This window comes from Diplotaxodon limnothrissa, linkage group LG10 (genome assembly GCF_057381915.1).
Source record: "Diplotaxodon limnothrissa isolate DT_005_m linkage group LG10, D_limnothrissa_male_GT1.1, whole genome shotgun sequence".
NCBI classification, from domain to species: Eukaryota; Metazoa; Chordata; class Actinopteri; order Cichliformes; family Cichlidae; genus Diplotaxodon; species Diplotaxodon limnothrissa.
The window spans coordinates 36,461,193-36,482,025 of NC_140605.1; the positions used below are offsets into that span (position 1 = coordinate 36,461,193).

The 20,833-nt window shown below is 43.4% G+C and overlaps 1 protein-coding gene across 1 annotated transcript in view; it reads right to left on the bottom strand.

Annotated features, from left to right (window-relative positions):
• Positions 1-5,434: 5,434 nt before the first annotated feature.
• The window catches only part of LOC146624927 (platelet-derived growth factor receptor beta-like), a 53,151-nt gene continuing 37,752 nt past the window's right edge, over positions 5,435-20,833 (bottom strand). The window contains exons 21-27 of the mRNA XM_085364816.1: positions 9,494-9,616; positions 9,294-9,405; positions 8,612-8,711; positions 8,424-8,529; positions 8,243-8,348; positions 5,898-6,030; positions 5,435-5,808 (exon numbers count right to left, since the gene is read on the bottom strand). Of these exons, the coding sequence (XP_085220942.1) occupies positions 5,706-5,808; positions 5,898-6,030; positions 8,243-8,348; positions 8,424-8,529; positions 8,612-8,711; positions 9,294-9,405; positions 9,494-9,616 (783 nt within the window). The 3' untranslated portion in view covers positions 5,435-5,705. The remainder of the gene's footprint in view (positions 5,809-5,897; positions 6,031-8,242; positions 8,349-8,423; positions 8,530-8,611; positions 8,712-9,293; positions 9,406-9,493; positions 9,617-20,833) is intronic.

The following is a 20,833-nucleotide window of genomic DNA, read 5'->3' on the forward strand; positions in this document are numbered from 1 at the left end:
TATGGCAACAGCACCGCCTACAACTGCAAAGCTCTCCAGCGAGTAGTGCGGTGCGCTGAACGGATAATTGGAGGTGAGCTTCCCTCCCTCCAAGACATCTACAGGAAGCGCTGCCTGAGGAAAGCGGGGAGGATCATCAAGGACTCCAGTCACCCCAGCCATAAACTGTTCAGACTGCTTCCATCAGGAAGGAGGTTCTGCAGCATCCGGTCCCGTACCAGCAGACTGAGAGACAGCTTCTTCCACCAGGCCATCAGACTGCTGAACACGTCATAGACACCTCAGCTTCACTACTGGAACTTCAACATTATGCACTCCACACTGTATATAAATGCCACTTGTTTTGCACATATTCAACTCTGTATATTTTTATATATTTTATTTATTGTTTACTCTATTTAATTTGTAAAACATGTGTATACACACACACACACACACACACACACACACACACACACACACACACACACACACACACACACACACACACGTAGAAAAATATTTAGTATACACATCCAGAAATGCATATACTATTATATATTGTACATATATTTATTAGTTTCAGATGTAGCCATTCTTGTATTTTGCACAACTCTGTTGCTTGTGAAGCTCGCACACAAGAATTTCACTCACATGTGCTGTACCAATGTACCTGCACATGTGATGTGACAATAAAAGTGATTTGATTTGATTTGATTTTGGCTTCTGTCAGTCTGCCCCAGGGCAGCTGTGGCTACAACCGTAGCTGCCTCCACCAGTGTGTGAATGTGAGAGTGACTGAATAGTGGCATTGTAAAGCGCTTTGGGTGCCTTGAAAAGCGCTATATCAATCCACTCCATTATTATTGTTATTATTAAATCACTTACGAGTTTAATTTGTCAGCAACTTTCTGCCAGCCCTCTCTCCTTGCTTTCGCAGCCTTTGCAGTGTTCCCTTGCGTTCTGATTAAACTCTGAAACTCCTGAAATCCCTCAATCAAGAGTTCTTGCTCTGCTGCCGAAAAATACCGAGCGCTCTCCTTCGACATTTTCGCCGACCAATCAGAGGGTTGCCGATCAATGTTTCTACTATCGATGCGTAGCCCCTTTTACGACACCCAGTGATCTCACATTACTTCATCCAGCTGTACTAATCGTCAACAGCAGGTGTGTTCGGAGAACCGGATTAGCGAGCTCACAGTTAGCGCGATGATTTGGTCTTGGGTGTGTCATTTGATCTTGGATGTAGTAAGCGACGTACGAAGAACGGGCCCCAGGTGTGGAGTAGGTAATGTTTGCAGTATAAATTACTATGGTGATGCACCTTTGAGTACAGATACAAGGGTCAAGTTCTGCCTCTGGGCTACAAACAGAGCTTTCCACCTGGATCCTGATCCAGGACGCAAGTTCAGATTAAACTCTGACTTTGTTCATCCGGAGATTAGATGAAGTTGTTTAACAGACTCTGCCAGGTGATCCCTCTGACTCCTCCCCTCCTGCTCCACCTGAAGCAGCTGACTGAGTTCATAAAACAATAAAGTTTCAGGTAGACATCAGTTTTCTCTATCACAGCTTAAATAACCAATCAGACGTGAGGACTGACAATAAACCGAGCGGGTGGAGGGAGTGTGACCCCTCAGGTAACAGCGAGACTCGGCATCCTCACCCAGTGTGGGACAAATGGTTTGGACTGCAAAAACGAGCGGCCTGGAAATGAAACACAAAAGCTTCTGAAACAAGCCGAGCAGACAGAACCCACCCACAGAAGAACCGTCCACAGAAAAAACAGCCACAGCAAAAGCTGTCCACAGCAGGACCCGACCTGAGTCACAGTGAGCTGATTCATGGGTTCATGCTCGGCGCCCAGTGTGAATGGTGGCGTTCACTCAGACTGATGATCTGCAATCTCCTGAGGTTATGTGTAATAAGTTTCTTAATTTCTTTGTGGATAAGGTTGCCAGTTTGAGATCCTCCACTTTATCTTCTGTTGGCCTGGCTGTGCATGTTCCCCGTTTAAATTAATTGTTCTACCTGAACTAGAGAAGCTTGTGTTAACTGCTAACCCGTGTGGTTCTCCGAATGATGTCGCTCATCCCCGTTTTCTAAAAAAAGTGTTTCCTGCTGTTGGACCACGTATTCTGAACCTAATTAATACCAGCCTCTTGTCAGGTCAAGTACCAAGCGAGTTTAAGCATGCAGTTATTCATCCCTTACTTAAAAAGCCAGGCTCAGATATTTCAGTTCAGTCAAACTGTAGACCCATCTCTAAATTTCTTTTTCTGAGTAAGATCTTGGAAAAGGTTGTTCACACTCAGCTGATGGATTATCTAAACAACTCTCAAATGTTTGAAGTTTTTCGGTCCGGCTTTAAGCCGTTTCATAGCACAGAGACAGCTCTCATAAAGGTTATGAACGATATTCTGGTAACGACGGACTGTGGTAAACATGTAGTGCTTATACTACTAGATATGACTGCTGCATCTGACACAGTGGATCACGACCTGCTGATCTCTCGATTACAGCTTTGTGTGGGCATTTCTGGCTTGGCACTCCTGTGGATAAAATCATATCTCTCCAACAGGAGCTTCTGTGTTAAGTTGGGCTCGTCATCGTCCTCTGTGGCCCCTCTGCCGTGGGGTGTACCACAGGGATCTATTCTTGGGCCATTACTGTTTAGATTGTATCTCCTGCCACTGGGTGCGATCTTTCGTAAACACAAAGTGTCATTTAATAACAATAATAATGCTAATAATAAATTTTATTTATGAGCGCCTTTCAAGTCACCCAAGGACACTTTAAAATAGGATAAAACGGGTTAGGGTTAGGCGCCCCAGCCAGGCGCGCCAGCGTTCACTCAAGCCGGAAGTCTTCAATTTCATTTATATGCTGATGATTGCCAGCTTCATTTTCCTTTCAGTCATTCTGATAGCTCTCCAATTAGACTCCTGCTTGATTTCCTTAGTGATGTTAAGTCATGGATGGCTCAAAACTTCTTAAATTTTAATGAACGTAAAACGGAAGCAATTCTGTTTGGCCCGAATCGTTCCTCTGATATCCCTGATGTTGAACTTGCTGCTCTGACCCTTCACCTGAAGAGCTCGATTACCAATCTTGGGTTAAAAATCGACTCTGCACTTACCTTTGATGGTCACGTGAATGCGGTGGTGAAATCATCATTCTATCACCTCAGGCATCTGTCGAAGGTTAAACCTTTTCTTTCAAGGCATGATTTGTAGACTGTTATCCACGCTTTTATAACCTCACGCTTGGATTATTGCAGCTCCATTTTAATAGGGGTTGGGCTGGCCACTCTGACACGCCTGCAACTAGTCCAGAATGCTGCGGCACGGTTTTTATCTGGTAAAAGGAAATTTGAGCACATTACTCCGGTTCTGGCCTACCTGCACTGGCTTCCAATTGAATTTAGGATTCATTTTAAAGTTCTTTTATTGGTTTTTAAATCTTTAAATGGTCTGGCACCTGCATATTTAGAAAGAAAGAAAGAAAGAAAGAAAGAAAGAAAGAAAGAAAGAAAGAAAGAAAGAAAGAAAGAAAGAAAGAAAGAAAGAAAGAAAGAAAGAAAGAAAGAAAGATTTGTCTGATTTGCTGAAGCCCTATGTCCCCACTCGTTCGCTCCGGTGAGCTGAGCAGCTGTGGCTCTCAGTCCCCAAATCACGGCTGAAACTGAGAGGAGACCGAGCGTTCTCTATCGTGGCTCCTAAGCATTGGAATAATCTTCCTCTTCACATTAGGCGATCGACATCAGTGATGGTTTTTAAATCCAGATTGAAAACGCATTTTTATTCATTGGCTTTTGACTCAGTGTTTGACTGACTTTACTTATATTTTATTGTTTTCGCTATGTTTATTATTTTATCGTATTTATTAATTCTTATGGTATCTATTATGTTTCTATTGTTCAGCACTTTGGTCAGCCTTGTATGTTTTTAAAGTGCTATATAAATAAACGATGATGATGATGATGTTTGGAGACGATGAGGTCGACGTCTAGCTGAACACACACCTCTGTGGTTAACATGATTTCTTACCTGCCTCAGTACACCCGTGTGCTCCTCCCTGCTCGTTGGTCAGTGGTGGTTCGCTCCTTCAGCAGATTAATGATGGCGCCCACGTCACTGAGAGGTCGCATGCTGCAATTCCTGCTTGAACCAAAGAGTGGTGTGAGGTGGTTGGAGTAAAGGTCCAACAGGTGGACCAAACCATCTGCTTTGGGGTTATTGTTTCCATGGGTTCCCCTCTCTGTGTGTATGGTGGTGTGGTTGACTCGGGCTCTGTGGTGAGGTCAGGCGGTCAGGCGGTCAGCTGACCTCTATCTGATATTAATGTGGTTTTTGGCATGTTTGGGGGACCAGCACCCTGCTGGGAGCGGCACACCTGTACCTGTCAGCTGGTTTCCATGACCACAGGTGGACTCATTGTAGGGCCTGAGGTCTAGTTTCATTAAGGCAGAGTCTGTGTTACTGTCTGTGAAATAATGTCATTATTCTGGGACTTCCTGTGGTCAGCCTCAAACCTGCGGTTGCTAAAATGAGCAAAAACCCTGGAAGCTGCTCGGGGATCCATGGTGTGACGACAATCAAGATCTTAGTAGGTTTTCTTGGGTTTAATGAGCTTTCTCACAGTTCAGGGAGTAAACAGCGGTAACGTGGAGGTCCTTTAACCCCTTGCCTGCTGCCTTCTAACACAATATTTTAACTTTGCGGGATAAATGAGGAAGAAGCTGAGTCACAGCGATTCTTCTTTTCACAGGAAACATTTTCAGACATTCAGCACATTTCTGCCCTCCAGCTCTCCAACAGGAAGCAGAAGAAATGCAGCTGGCACAGAGGACGTGGCTTCCAGGGCTCTGAGGTCCCTTTATACTGAGCTCTCACCTGCAGGGGGAACCTCCTCCTCCACCTGCTGCAGGTTTCTTGTCCTCACGTGCTGACACTAAGAGTTTTTTTCTCTTTGTCACCTCCCCTCTGCATGTATTATTGTAGGGTCTACCTTATAAGAGATGACTGTTGTGATTTGGCTCTGTATAAATAAAATTGAATTGAATCTGGTTTAAACTTAAAAACTCAAATATTATTCTCCACCACCAGCACCTAACCAAAAATAAGAAATCCTGAAAACTGCAGTGCCTCTGGTGTCCAGCAGAGGCAGCAGTGAGTCATAGACTCCAATGTTAAAATAAACATGCTCACAGCCTGATACACAAACTGGTCTATATAGATACCAAAGCAGCTTCATGTTCAGAAATTGTATTGAACTTGGCATTATTAGGGGTGTGGCCTCTGTGACTGATGTGGATGGTGAAACAGGTGGCTGTAGCTGCTAGCTTCACCTGAACCTCCACCTGAACATTGGAGGTGAGCTGACTGTTGTTGACCCTGATATGTGTGTGTGTTGTGTTTCTCATGAGGAAGCATCAGAACAGTCTGATCCACGAGTACATTTTAATGGGAGCTTCAGTCCTGACACGGGCCAGCAGTTTGGATATACAGATAGAAAAGTCAGAGTACATGAGGATACTAAAGTTTATAAATGTGAATCAGGACCTGCTGCACACTCAGCACACTCTGACTCTGTGACCTAAACAAGCTTTGCAGGTAAAAAGGTTACACAACCTCCTACAGTCCATACTCAGGGCACAGGAGCCCCCCTGCAGAGATGCATGGGTTATTTAAACCCTGCCCCAGACTTTCAGGCAGGTGAAACCTTCACAGACGACTCTCCTCCTCAGGCCCCACAGCTTCCTGTCTGTTCTCTGATGATGTCACTTCGGGAGAGTATGAGATGGCGGGAGAGTCTGACATCGAAGGGCTGCAGAGAAAACACAGCATCATCTCTATCATCCTCACAGGCATCGTAGCCTGCAGGATCGTACCTGACCGCATCACATGGTTTCGTACCTGACTGCGTCCAGCGCAGCGCCACCGCTGCTTTCAATTGTGACTTCGGTAACGGGCAGAATGTAAGCGACATGCGAGGAACCTGCCTCTACTGGCTCCGCCTCTGGCCTATTTACCTGAGAGGTGGCACTTGCTGTGAAGAAAGGGGGCGGGATTTGTTTTAAACTTCTTTAACTTTCAAAAGTGACCTGTCTGTGTCTGTGGGTGTCTGTATGTGTGTCTGTCTGTGTCTGTGGGTGTCTGTATGTGTGTCTGTCTGTGGGTGTGTGTGTGTCTGTATGTGTCTGTCTGTGTGTGTATGTGTGTCTGTGTGTGTGTGTGTGTGTGTGTCTGTATGTGTGTCTGTCTGTGGGTGTGTGTGTGTCAGTATGTGTCTGTCTGTGTGTGTCTGTATGTGTCTGTCTGTGCGTGTGTGTGTGTCTGTATGTGTCTGTCTGTGTGTGTCTGTATGTGTCTGTCTGTGCGTGTGTGTGTGTCTGTATGTGTGTCTGTCTGTGTGTGTCTGTATGTGTCTGTCTGTGCGTGTGTGTGTGTGTGTCTGTATGTGTGTCTGTCTGTATGTGTGTCTGTCTGTGTGTGTGTATGTGTGTCTGTCTGTGCGTGTGTGTGTGTCTGTATGTGTGTCTGTCTGTATGTGTGTCTGTATGTGTGTCTGTGTGTGTGTGTATGTGTCTGTGTGTGTGTCTGTATGTGTGTGTGTGTCTGTATGTGTGTCTGTCTGTGTGTGTCTGTGTGTGTCTGTATGTGTCTGTCTGTGTGTGTCTGTATGTGTCTGTCTGTGCGTGTGTGTGTGTGTGTGTCTGTATGTGTGTCTGTCTGTGCGTGTGTGTGTGTCTGTATGTGTGTCTGTCTGTGTGTGTCTGTATGTGTCTGTCTGTGCGTGTGTGTGTGTGTCTGTATGTGTGTCTGTCTGTGTGTGTCTGTATGTGTCTGTCTGTGTGTGTGTGTGTGTGTGTGTCTGTATGTGTGTCTGTCTGTGCGTGTGTGTGTGTCTGTATGTGTGTCTGTCTGTATGTGTGTCTGTGTGTGTGTGTGTGTGTGTCTGTCTGTGTGTGTGTCTGTATGTGTGTCTGTCTGTGTGTGGGTGTGTGTGTGTGTGTATGTCGGGGCGACCGTGGCTCAGGGGGTTGGGAATTGCATCTGTAACCGGAAGGTCGCCAGTTCGATCCCTGGGCTCTCTGTCCTAGTCGTTGTGTCCTTGGGCAAGACACTTTACCCTACTTGCCTACTGGTGTTGGCCAGAGGGGCCGATGGCGCGATATGGCAGCCTCGCTTCTGTCAGTCTGCCCCAGGGCAGCTGTGGCTACAAACGGTAGCTTGCTTCCACCAGTGTATGAATGTGAGAGTGAATGAATAGTGGTATTGTAAAGCGCTTTGGGTGCCTTGAAAAGCGCTATATCAATCCAATCCATTATTATTATTATTATTATTATTATGTGTGTGTGTGTCTGTCTGTCTGTGGGTGTATGTGTGTGTGTGTGTGTGTATGTGTGTCTGTCTGTGGGTGTGTGTGTGAATGTGTGTGTCTGTCTGTGGGTGTGTGTGTGTGTGTATGTGTGTCTGTCTGTGGGTGTGTGTGTGAATGTGTGTGTGTGTGTGTGTGTGTGTGTATGTGTGTCTGTCTGTGGGTGTGTGTGTGAATGTGTGTGTCTGTCTGTGGGTGTGTGTGTGTGTGTATGTGTGTCTGTCTGTGGGTGTGTGTGTGAATGTGTGTGTCTGTCTGTGGGTGTGTGTGTGTGTGTATGTGTGTCTGTCTGTGGGTGTGTGTGTGAATGTGTGTGTCTGTCTGTGGGTGTGTGTGTGTGTGTATGTGTGTCTGTCTGTGGGTGTGTGTGTGTCTGTATGTGTGTGTGTGTGTCTGTATGTGTGTCTGTCTGTGGGTGTGTGTGTGTCTGTATGTGTGTCTGTGTCTGTGTGTATGTGTGTCTGTCTGTGTGTGTGTGTCTGTATGTGTGTCTGTCTATGTGTGTGTGTGTCTGTCTGTGTGTGTGTGTGTGTGTGTGTGTGTGTGTGTGTCTGTGTCTGTGTGTGTCTGTCTATGTGTGTGTGTGTGTCTGTATGTGTGATTTTGTTTTTGTATGTGTGTCTGTGGGTGTGTGTAAATCTGTGTGTGTGTGTGTGTCTGTATGTGTGTCCGTGTGTGTCTGTCGGTGTGTGGGTCTGTGTGTAATTCAGTGTGTGTGTGTCTGTGTATGTATTACTGTGTGTGTGCGTGTGTGTCTCTGTGTGATTTTGTTTTTGTATGTGCGAGTGAGTGTTACCGCGTGTGCTACCGTGTGTGTTACTGTGCGAGAGTGTGTTAGCGTGTGTTACTGTGTTTGTGTCTGTGTTACTGTGTGTGTTACCGTGCGTGTCCTCCTGCTCCTCTGCACCTCTGGATAAACTCTGCTTGTATCGGTGCACAGCTGGATTTCCTCCCTTCAGGAAGTCTTCGGCAATCTGCAGGTAACGCTGACACACAACAACATGATCAGCGTCTCCTGGGTCAGGTGGTGTGTGATGCTTACCTGAGGCAGGTGTTGGTACCTGTTTATAGTCGTCAGTCAGCATGTTGCCCATTGCGATGAGCAGTAAAGAGAATGAAGGTCTGGACTGAGGTTTCTCTTCCCAGCAGCGTTTCATCACGTCGTACCTGCAGACCGAAAAGTGCAGAGGGTCATGCTGAGCGTTGTCACAGGAAGCTGATGTGTGCGCCTGCATGCGTTGTGTCATACATGTCCTCAGGAGCGTGGTCGGGTCGACTCATCCTGTATCCTCTCTTCAGAGCAGAGTAGAATTCCTGGGTCATGGGGAGGTCGGGGTACGGGCTGCAGCCTGGGACCAAAACACAGAAACCCTGTGGTGAGGGGGCGGAGACGAGGCTGACAGTAGTGAGCAGACACACCTGTCACAGTCGACCAGAGGGAAGTGTGAGGCTGAAGGAGATCTCACAGCGACGTCTGGACCTTTGTTCTTGTTTTTGATTGAAATGTACAATAAATTCCCTTTTTTCTCTTTGATTAAAGTTAAGTCTGTTCTTCTGGGCTGTGAGGTTGCTGGTAATGGTTTGTTCCAGCTGCTGGATCTGTTTCCTGGTTTTGAACTGGTTTCCAGTTAATGACCAATTTACAACTTCAAATTAAAACTGTGTGTATAACTTTAAAGGGTAAAGGTCAGCAAGAAGAATCAATAAACTTCAACCAGTCCACCCCCTGTTAATGGTAAATGGTAAATGGCCTGTATTTATATAGCGCTTTTCTAGTCCCTAAGGACCCCAAAGCGCTTTACACAACCAGTCATCCACCCATTCACACACACATTCACACACTGGTGATGGCAGCTACATTGTAGCCACAGCCACCCTGGGGCACTGACAGAGGCGAGGCTGCCGGACACTGGTGTGACAGACTGGGTTACCCAGAGAGAATATCTCCCACAGCAGAACTCCATAGGACCAAACATCGCTCTGCGAGCTGTAAATGTTCTGGAAGATGCTCTCTGGAGACATCCACTTCAGCGGCAGGAAGCTCTGAAACACACAGGTGGGTGCACAGGTGAACACCTGACCTGATGATGTCAGGAGCCCTCAGTATAGTTGACTGAACTGGTTAACTAACGTTTCCCCTGGCGATGTAATCCTGGTCCTTCAGCAGGTCTCTGGCCAAACCAAAGTCACAGACCTTCACCAGCTTCCCCTCGCACACTAGAATGTTCCTCGCCGCCAGATCTCTGTGCACACACTGAGGGACACACAACACGAATACAGATAAATAGGTAAACAAGGTAACATGTGAGTACATCAACTGGTCAACAAAACCCTCGTATCTCAGTATCACTTCCTGTTCCTGTTACATCGCACAGTGGTGTCTTGATGCACGCTCATGCTCCAAGTAAGGAAATCCCTAAAGTTGACTGCGTTCATCTGGACATTTTCAGTGGGAGAAATGTTTCATCAGCATCAGGTGACTTATTCAGTCTCAGCTGACTGCAGGTTTCAACCATATAAACAGGACATTTTAACAGTGACTGAAACTTGCACCACTGAAAGAATTGTCAAGGATGTTTGATATGAAAGGAAGGTTGGAGATTGGCCTATAATTAGCTAAGACTGCTGGGCCTAGAGATGGTTTTTGAGTAAAGGTTTAACTACAGCCAGCTTGAAGGCCTGTGGTACATAGCTGATTATTAGAGATAGGTTGATCATATTTAAGACTGAAGCATTAATTAATGGCAGGACTTCTTTGAGCAGACTTGTACAGGCCTCTGGAGTGCAACCAATTTGGTCCAAATGCGACCAAATTTTTCAATGGTGCGACTAAAAAAAAATCCTAGGTTGCACCAGTGCGACCAACTTTTCGAGTAAAAAAATAAAATAAAAAAATTCCCTGCAACACATTATGCCCCTATCATGGTCTAAACCAATCAGAGATAGTCAGGGGCGGGACCTCTCTGAATAGCTTGAATAAAGCGATATCGATTCATTAAATCCTGAATCGACTTTTAAATATTACTGTATTTTGCCAGAATTTCAGGTTAAAGCTCTCAGAACTATTTCAACAACCACCAAACAGCAAATGAGAGCAGGTACACGGATTCTGCACAAAGAAGTAAACACAGAGCAGACCCGACGCATCAGAATCAGCTTTGTCTTTCTCGGCTTTATCACCCGACGGCCATTGAGTTTACGTGTTTTTGCGCTGATTCTGAGCTGCAGGTTTTGTCTGTCTCCAACCAAAATTCACTGACTAGCAGCAAAAGAAGATCCAAACTATGATTCACATTTGATAAATGTCGTCATTTATTAACTCTTACTTTTGCTGTTTTGCTTCCACCACGATAAAATCACACTTCATGCACAGTTCTCTCTCTCTCTGTGTACTTCAAGAACAGTTTCCCATCTCAAATCTCTGTTTTCTGCATTATTCATTCGCTTATTACCCACCAGTCTACCGTTGCTTACAGCGCTGCCGGCCGCTAAAAACCAGGAAAATCTCCTTCATGTTTTTCTGTGTTTTATTCTCAGTTTCTTTGACACAAAGACATCTGCTGTGATGCTCACACCTCTGATGAAGTCTCACAATTGTCAGTACTGATAAAGGATCAGAATTATAATATTTCTGAATGTCTGAGACAAAATTGAATAGAATCAGGACTTTGTGAATCGGAATCGAATGGATTGTAGAAATCAGTGATGGTACCCAGCCCCAGTGAGCAGCCTTGGCCTGACAGAAGTGGATGTAGCTATGGGTAATGAGAAAAAATGAAAAGAACGATTGATAACTTTTTTGTTAAGTTAAGGTCTGATCCATCTGAAATTCATAGCCAGCTCTGACATTGTCTACAATATCACCAAAGAGAGCCAAAGCACTTTAAGCACAAGCACTTTTTCAGTAACTTATCTTTCTTGTAGAACTGTGCTCCAAATAAAGAACTTTGTATTGACAAGACTGTTAGTTAATTATTTACAAATCAATATTGTCTGTATGGACAGCAATTTCCCCCCCGAAAAAGTGCACATGTAAAACTGCGGTTTTAAGCAATGCAGTTGAACAATTTGGATGCACCTAACTTTTGTGCTGGTGTGCCTAAAAAAAGTTAGGCACACAAGTGCAACCGTGGCAAAAAATTTGTCTAGAGCCCTGCTTGTAGGAATGTGCTAGTCTAATTTGGTTGTATGAGGTCAACATTGACCTTCTGTGTTGTAAGTTATAATGGCTGCACAGCCATTAAGGATCAAATCAGCTTCTAAATAATTTTCTGGTTTTTCTCCCTCTGGATTTTTGCTATTGAAAATAAAAGTTGGACTGACTTGCATTTAATTTGTGTGTAAGCAAAATTTAAAATAGTATGCTACCACAAATTGTTTTTTTTAAATTTAGTAGCACTTGAAATGTTTGCCAGTGAGTAAACAATTAGTATTGCATAGTCAAGAACATCAATTCATTCTTAGTACTCTGTACTGTGTAACAAGAGGTGTCCTCCTACCTCTTGTTACCCCCGTTTCTGTTTTCGTACTTTTTATTTTGACTGTTGTGTGCTTTTTATTCTTGTTTTAGCTTTGTGCCTCTCTGAGAATAACACATTAATCACATATGATCGGCTAACTTGGTTAAATTTCCAGCGACCGCTTTTTCATGAGTCGGATCCACATCGGGATTTTGGAGACGCTACACTGCTGTGTACCTGTCTGCCTAAACAATCTGCTTGCCTCCACCCACCCTGTTTAAGAGGTCCATCAGGAAGCGTAGTAAGCATTCATTATAAATAATCTTTTCCTTACTCTACATCTGGATGTGTTGTTCCTGACCGAAACTTGGATTCGCTCCAGTGAGCTCCTTTCCAGATGAACAGAATCAAATTTTTGGAGGCTTCTCCAAACTTCTTCCCCCTGACTGTGTTTTTTTTTTCAGATTACCAAGACTCACAGGGAATGGTGGAGCCATGGTCTTTAAAAACAAACTTACATTTCGGCGACTGCCTTCTCCCACCTTCTCTAGCTTTGAGGCTCAATTTTTAACCTGGTGTTCAGTCTGCGTCTCTCCGAGTTCTTTAGTTTTCCCCAGTTTAGGTTTGTTTACTCCCCGCTCTGCTCATCCTGTTTTTGTCACCTTATCACCTCTGTAAATAAACTTTCACTCGCACCCTAGCCAGTGCCAGCATTTTGGATCCTTTTCTCAATTCACCACATGACTGCTGCGCAGCCATGACATGTTTTTTGAAGGCCGAGAAAGATGCCAAGCAGATTTACTTTACCAAGTGGATCATCATGGCCTTGCCATATTGGTCCATTTAATTGACCTTAATTATAATTGTGTATTTATTTTATTAGATTTTCGGTTGTTACAGACGGGACAGACATGACTGGGGGATAGGACAGGGAGAAAGAAAGAAAGAAAAAGATGGAGAGAAAGAAAAATAGAGGGGAGAAGAGATGGTGAGAAAGGGGGGAAAACAAAACACCTGGATCACCTGTATGGAGAAAAAAAACAGAAGAGAAAACAAGCAAGAAAGAGCAACATAATAAATACAACACTATCACAACAAACTAGCTAGCAGTAGATAACAGTAGATACTAAATATTAAATGTTATTGTGCAGCACACAAGATCGACAGTGCACAATGTGCTTTGGGGTAGCAGCCAAAAAAGGTGAAGTTTGTGTCTGTGAACACCCGTGTGTACACCTGTGTGCACACCTGTGTGGATCAGCACGCTTGTATTCAAAAGGTTTCTCCATGTAACGATCTGCTAGGGAGTGTGGGGAGCCATAGCACCGCCCCCCCAGGGCATGAAGCAGGTATGGAGGAGATCCAGGCCCCAGACATCCAGAGGCCCCAGAGTACGAGGACCCAAGGAGGACCACCAAAGGGGCAACTGTGCCACCCTCCTGGGAAGAGCTGAGGAGAGCCCCAAACGAGAGGTCACCAAGCAGCCACAAATAGACACTCTACACACATTCACACTCCCCAAACATATTCTATATCCCAGGTCCAGGTACCCCCGCATCCCAAACCCCAATCTGACGGCCAGCACCTCCTCCCAGCACCCCAGCCCTGACAGTTAACAGAACGGGTGTGGGAGAGGACCCCAAACCGCCCTCCACCCGCTCTTATGTAGTGTTGCTGCGTGCTGTTCTAAAGTGCAATTCAAACACAGGAGGGCATGGTGCTGCTGCCAGAGAGCAGCACGGCTCCTCCCAAAAACCCTCAGTGTCTATATGCATTTAAAATTGAGGGTAGGGCACCAGCACCAAAGATGGGTTTGAATACACAGACCATCCTCTGGAGCCTGTAAAACGTGCCCACCCCCAAGGACCTATATGTATGTGTTATGAGAGTATGAGTAATGTGGATGTCTAGTTTGCAGAATAAAATTGAGGCACAGGTGGCCAGAAGGGGACAGAGGGGGAGTGCCTCCCCTGCACCCTGGTGACACACCTGCACCCCAAGGCCCTGCATGTGTGGGTGAGCGTGGTGGAGTGTGGTGGAGCGGGAAGAGGGAGGCAACTGAGGAGGATGGGGAGGGAAGGCCAGCTCCCCTGCTGACCCCAGTAGGCACCCCCACACTCTGGAACCCACCCACCACCCTGTGCTTTCTGACTTACATTGACTGCCTATTAAATTGCGTATCGATTTCAAAGTCCTGTTGCTTACTTTCAAATGCCTAAACAACCGGACTATCTTACTGACCTCCTCAGTCTTTATACTCCCGGCCGTTCATTGCGATCATGTGGACAGTTACTCCTGGCTTAACCCAGGCACCGTCTGAAGACTAGAGGTGACCATGCCTAGCACCATACCTCTTAATAGTCTCCCTGTTACCATTCGTGCCTCTGGCACCATTCAATCTTTTAAAGCACGCTTGAAAACTTAATATTTAAACCCGCTTTTTTCCCTTGTTAATTCTCATTTCTTAATCGCTGCATCTTTCCCTAGATTATTATGTATTCTCCCTATCTCTATTCACTAATGATTTTGCTTGTCCTTCATTTTACTGTGTTTTTAATTTTTCATTGCTCAGTATAATGATTTATTGTCTATTGCTTCGTGAAGCACTTTGTGTACCCCTGGTTTTAAATGTGCTATATTAATAAATTTGTATTGTATTGCAGTGTACTTGCAATGAATAAGTTGTCCTAACAGTCATCTTAAGTAAGCTTCACTTAGTTTTTTTGAGGCAGAGTTTGCATAATTTTGTTAAATTCTGGGAACTAATGAGGTTGTACAGTGTGTAAGGCAGAGTATACTAATGTAACCCAGTGAGTTTACACGACTCAGTAATGCACTACAACATGTTATTGTTAATTGGGATTTATCATTACTCTGTTAATCACTGAGTTGATCAAAAATAAATCAATAATAAAAGATAAATACTATAAATATAAGAATAAAACTAGAGCTGGGCGATAGAACGATAACGATATGTATCGCGATATAACTTTTACTCGTTAGAGAAATTAAACTATCGCGATAGACCTCGCCGCTTTTGTCCTCTTAAAAAAAAAGAAAAAAGGTCAGCCAATCCAAATTAAGTAGCGCAGAGCCGAACCAATCACAGCCGCAGCGTCACGTGACTTGTTACGTACAGCACAAGTGCCAAGCCGCACATGTGTATTTGTTTGGGAAGCAGCCAGCCACCGTACCGCCCGGGTAATGGAGGAAATGAGTGCACCGACTAGAAAAATCAACCGAGCGTGACCGAAGAGAAAACAGATGATGGTTCCAATGCCGGAGAGATTGTCGAACGGAAGAGCCACAGAAGTTCCGTAGTGTGAAGGTATTTCGGCTATTTCAAGTCTGACAAAAAACAGAGTAGCGTGCACTGTAAATTGTGCCGAAAGCAAGTCTGGAAATACAATAAACTGGTGCATGCGTCACACTGTGCGCCACGTTATTGTTTCGGTGAAATGAATTTCTACAATACTGTTACTGTTAATTCTACTCTCTGCAGTGTTTAAATGCTTACATATACACACAGTTACTGTCCCTCCACACATACGACTCGGTTCTGCTTCTATGCCCCAGCTTTGTTTACTTTTTCCCACCGAGGCTTCTAGACTTCTGATTGGCCAACATTTCTGCACGGTTAGGAATCTAGCGCCACCTGCTGCTTTGGCATGTTCATAGCAGCGTTTTCCTTCATTTCTGCCTTTATGTGTGGACGGGATTATTTTTTAAAACGAAAACGGAAAATCTCAGTTTTCAAAAATACCCGTGTACGTGTGGACGTAGCCTCAGTCTCTGACTGGAAGCGCTAATTCGTCATTCGGCTTTTGTCAGACTAAAGTAACTGTTAAAACTGTTTGAAAAGCTCAGCTATACAACAAGGAGAGATTGAGAATTTCCTTTTAGTTCTCAGTTTATTTGATATTGACAAAAGTTAGTCAGTTTTGTCTGTTCTTCTGTAAAACAAACTAAGATTTATTTTTAGAATTAATATTTTCTTTCTAAGTGGAATTGACAATTTAGTCTGTTTCGTTTGTTCTATTTTGAAACTTAAACGCTTTAGCGGCTGTTCCTTAAGTACATCTACCCTGTTGAACTTCATCCATCCATTCGCATCCACTTAATGGATGAACTTATTATGGGAAATAAATATTTAAATAAAAACAAGCTGCTGATTATTTCACATTTTACTTGTGAGCAATGGCACATTTAAATCTTACAAATATAGTTATTTGGCTTATATCGTGATAGATATCGTTATCGCCTGAAATGAAAAAAACATATCGTGATATGAAAAAATCTTATATCGCCCAGCTCTAAATAAAACCCAAAGAGTATATTTAACACCCCTACTGGTTAGGAAGGAACAAGCCCCGCCTTCCCCTGCTCTGTACCGTCACATGCTCAGACACAGAGAGAGACGGAGGAGCACGAGACCATCGCTGGTTTTCACCGCCAAGCTTTTCGCTGGAAAATAACTATTAACTTGATAAATTGAGCAAATATCCATACCGGAGATCTGCATGGACCTTGGAGAAACGGACCTGATTTATTGTGAACATTTTGGACCTTGAAACCATCGCGGTGAGTCAGAAGCTGTTAAGCTAACCTTGAAGCTAAAAAGCTAACAAGAAGTTAACAGGGAATATAATGGCCCAATTTCAATGTTGTAGATCTGCGCGGGAGCGGATGAAGTGGACAAGATCCTCTCTGAGAGTTGAACAAGATCCTCTCTGAGAGTTGAACAAGATCCTCTCTGAGAGTTGAACAAGATCCTCTCTGAGAGTTGAACAAGATCCTCTCTGAGAGTTGAACATTAGAAGTGTGCTGGTGAGTTAAACTGGGACTGGGTGAATCAGGCTAATTGAAAAGCTAACTAGCCTAATGCTCATAGCTGCAGCTGTAGCTGACCACGTTTTCACTGTGGGAGAACACACGGGGTTTCTCACGGAGTTCAGCCATTTTGAGCACTCAGCTTGTGTGCTGATGATGTTCTAGTATTACTTGTTGAATATTAAATGCACTAAAATTAGATGATGGAATAAGTTAATGTTGATCTTAAAGGTCATGAATCTACTTTATTTTGTTACATTTGATGCTCGAGCGGCACTGGATAGATGTCCGTGTGTATTCTTACTGTGCTGATAGGTTACCACATACTGTAAAACTACAGCCTGTGAGTTTTTGTATATTCTTTTGGTAATTCTATTTTGTACATTGAGTGTAAATAATATATTGCTTCATTGCTATGCAGTGTAAAGCAATGCTCCTGTAATTCAGTTAAAGGGCAATGCTGTAAAAAAAAAAAAAAAAAAAAAAAAATCTACCATAGTTTATGGTTTATTTCTGATCTCTGATAGAAATGTGCACCTTGATGATAGAATAAGCTGATTGTGATTTAAAGATTGCATTCATGATTAAGATGCACTGTATAGACTATAGTTAGAAATTAGAATTAATGTTTTGTGCTTGTTTTGTTATAGCACTTGCATTATTTACACATATGGCCATGTATATCATTAGAGTGTGAACTGAATTAGTAATAGTCCTGTTTTTTACAGGCTAGGTTTTCTTTTTTGGGATCGTGAGACCTGGATCTCTTCCTGACGAGGAAGATGGCGAGCCTTTCCCTTTGAACTGAACCACAGCCATTCTGAGTTGGCCCAGAAGGGCAGGTTGCTCTTCTCTCATGAACAATTGCAACAGTGCGGTAGGATGAAATCGCACCAATCACAAACTTTTGACCTGTTGGGTTTGACTTGACTGAACACTGACTATTAAGCCGGCAAGACTGACATATCTGTGCTCAGATAGGATTCTGATTGTTATTATTATTGCTGTCACTGTATTATATTTTATGTTTTCATTCCTGTTCATGAAATGCTGTTAAATTGTTGCTAAATAGTTTAATACAATTCATAGCAACTTTACCTGTGGCTCCAGTCATTCTTCTCCACGCAACTCACTTTATCCCCCCTACGAATCTAGCTATTGGAGCATTCTCTCCATCTTACTTTAATTTCCCCTACCCTATCCTGTACTTGGCTACACTAACAAAGACTCGGAAGAGAGAGACTTAATGTTTAATAATAAAAATAATAATAACCATGAAGATGATAATAATAATAATATAATAAATTTCCCTGTTTTACTCTTTTGTGCTGTTGTGCGTACTATATATATATTTTGTGTTTAAATTGCTGGTTTTTAGTTTGTTTTTTGTCTGTTTGGGAGCTGACACAGTCTCTGTGGAGATGGGGTTTTGGGGGGTAACAGGAGGAGAGAAGCTGCAGAGAGGCGTGTAAGACTGCAACTCTGCTTTCTGGTCTCAACTCTGGATAGTCATATTTTGGGAGGTTGGATGCCATCTCTCCTAACAAGACCAGGTTTCCTACAGAAAGTTTCCCAATTATCTATGAAGCCCATATCGTTTTTTGGACACCACTCAGACAGCCAACAATTTAAGTGAACATCTGGCTAAACATGGCACTCCTGCAGAGGTGGATAGTAACGAGTTTGATTTACTCTTTTACATTTACTTGAGTACGTTTTTGAAAAAAAGAAGTACTCCTAGCAGTACCGTTATTGCACCATACTTTTTACTCATACTGGAGTACATTTGTGAAGAAGGAACTACTGTTATTCTTCTATATTTGGCAATATTTGACTCATTACTTAAAAAAAATGGTAATTAATTTCAAACATTAGATAATACTAGAAATAACAGATTGTGCCACCAGTGGAGTTTCCTGTACCTCTTTCACCAATCAGATGTAGGCATGCAGTCACATGACCAGTTATTCACTATGGCGGGCAGAGTGGCCCAAGAAAGAAGAAACACATAATAACATGGGAGAGGCAACCATCTCCGCTAGAATTGAAGAGGATGAACACCCTTGGCCTCAAATACAAAGAATGTTTCGCTTACAAGAACAGCTTTATAATGCGGTGACTTCAGTGTGAGCCACAACAAACCAACATTTCAGCATGAAAAAACTCAACTTGTCTAACTGTGTCCAGGTAAGTTTACTCTAAATTTCTTTTTAGCTATGGCTAGGTGGTAGGGCTGGGCGATATATCAAGTTTTTTAAAAAATATCGATATATTTTCATACGAGATATAAGATGTGATAATATCGTTTATATCGATATAGTCTATGTTACGTTATAATTATACTTGTGGAGCCGCAGGTTTGCCTCTCTTTCATCCACTTTTGTCTCTCCTTCACTGAACACAACTCCCCCTCCCCCATAGTTTCACCTGCAGGCAATGACAAGATGAAAGCGGAAAATCTCCGTTAGCAAGTTACCGCGGATCGCCGGACGGTGTCAACGTGTTAGCGAGCTAACCTCGCTAACGACATGCAGCCCCGAGGAGCTGCACGGCCTAAAATCCTTTCATTTTCTCAAAACTCGACAGTGCGCCTTATGTATGAATTCTGGTTGTGCTCACTGACCGCGAACCGATTTTATGTGGTACACAGCGCTCAGCAATCTGTCAAAAAATGTTTTAATATGACTTTGCTAAGCTACGGAGCTGCACTGCTTGATGGATTGTCGGAGAATTACGGCTACCGGGGAGGAGCCTCGCGGAGTGATACTACTGTGCTTCAATGTAATATTACCGTACTGTGTGTGTATAAGGACCACAAATGGCACCTGTTCAGAGACGTGGTGCAGCTGTGAAATCTGTCTCTTTGTTATTATGCTCAGCGTCTATTAGTTTACATTTTGACTGCACAATTGTGAGCTTTTTGTTATGCACAAAAACAACATTGTTTTATTTTATTTATGGACCATGATTATTTAATAAATGCTGATAATTTATTTTTGAGTAATTTCTTCATGTACATCTACGCTGTATGTAAATAAAAGTGCCCGTGTGACATCTGGGACACAGTGGGACTAAGAACTCTCTTTTTGTTCTTAACTTATGGCTTTAAAAAAAAAATATCGAGATATATATCTTATGTCGCCATCCAGCTAAAAAATATCGAGATATGAATTTTGGGTCATATCGCCCAGCCCTACTAGGTGGACTTCAGTCTAATGTTGTGTCAACAACTTTTTGATATGTCTGTAGTCCAACACACATGAATTAAATGGCTGAATTGCCACCTCAGCATGCAGTCAAGTACTCGCTAATGACCTAATAATTTTATTCTGGTGTGTTGCAGTGAGGGCATGTTTAATAGTTTTAGGACACTGGACCTCCTTGGCCTTGTTCACTTCTTCCCTGTGGAGAGGTCCGTCACATGACTGCGGGGATATGGAGGCGGTTTCCTCCTTCCTTCCTGAGTTTGACCAAACTAGAATCACATCATATTTTTGGCGCCACGTTGTGGTGAGATAAGTTTGAGATAACCTATCACCCACAAACTGTGTGAGCTATAAGCTAACAGCTAGCCTGGTTAATGAAGTTAGAGTTCCACGCAAATGTAAACACAGCTTGTCTCTACTGCTTTAACTGTTAAAGTGTGTGAATGTGTGTGTGAATGGGTGAATGACTGAATGTAGTGTAAAGCGCTTTGGGGTCCTTAGGGACTAAGTAAAGCACTATACAAATACAGGCCATTTACCATTTAAATCAGAAGGCAATGCTGCGGTTGACAGGGTTTATTATGTGAAACAGCAGCTTTAGTTTAAACAGCCTGTGTTAGGAGGCTAGCTTCATCCGTCTCCCTTCCCTTTGGTTGGAAGGGACGGGGTTTCATCTTTTTGCAGCCAGTCACGGCTTTCATCACCGTCTTTCTCGTCTTTCCCTGGAGTAACAGCCAAAACGTGCAAGGAGGATCTATTAGCTAGCACTGCTTAGCCTTGCATACGTTCCTATTTTAAACTTAATCTGGAATTCATTGCAAACTGTTTGTGCGGGATATGAATGACAACATTTTGTTTTTCAACAAGAGTTAGTATAAAACATCTCCAGTGTGACAACATTTTTATGCCAAACATCCGCAGCTTGGCAGGCTATACAGCACTGTAATGCCCAGACCTCATTCTTTTGAAAACCAT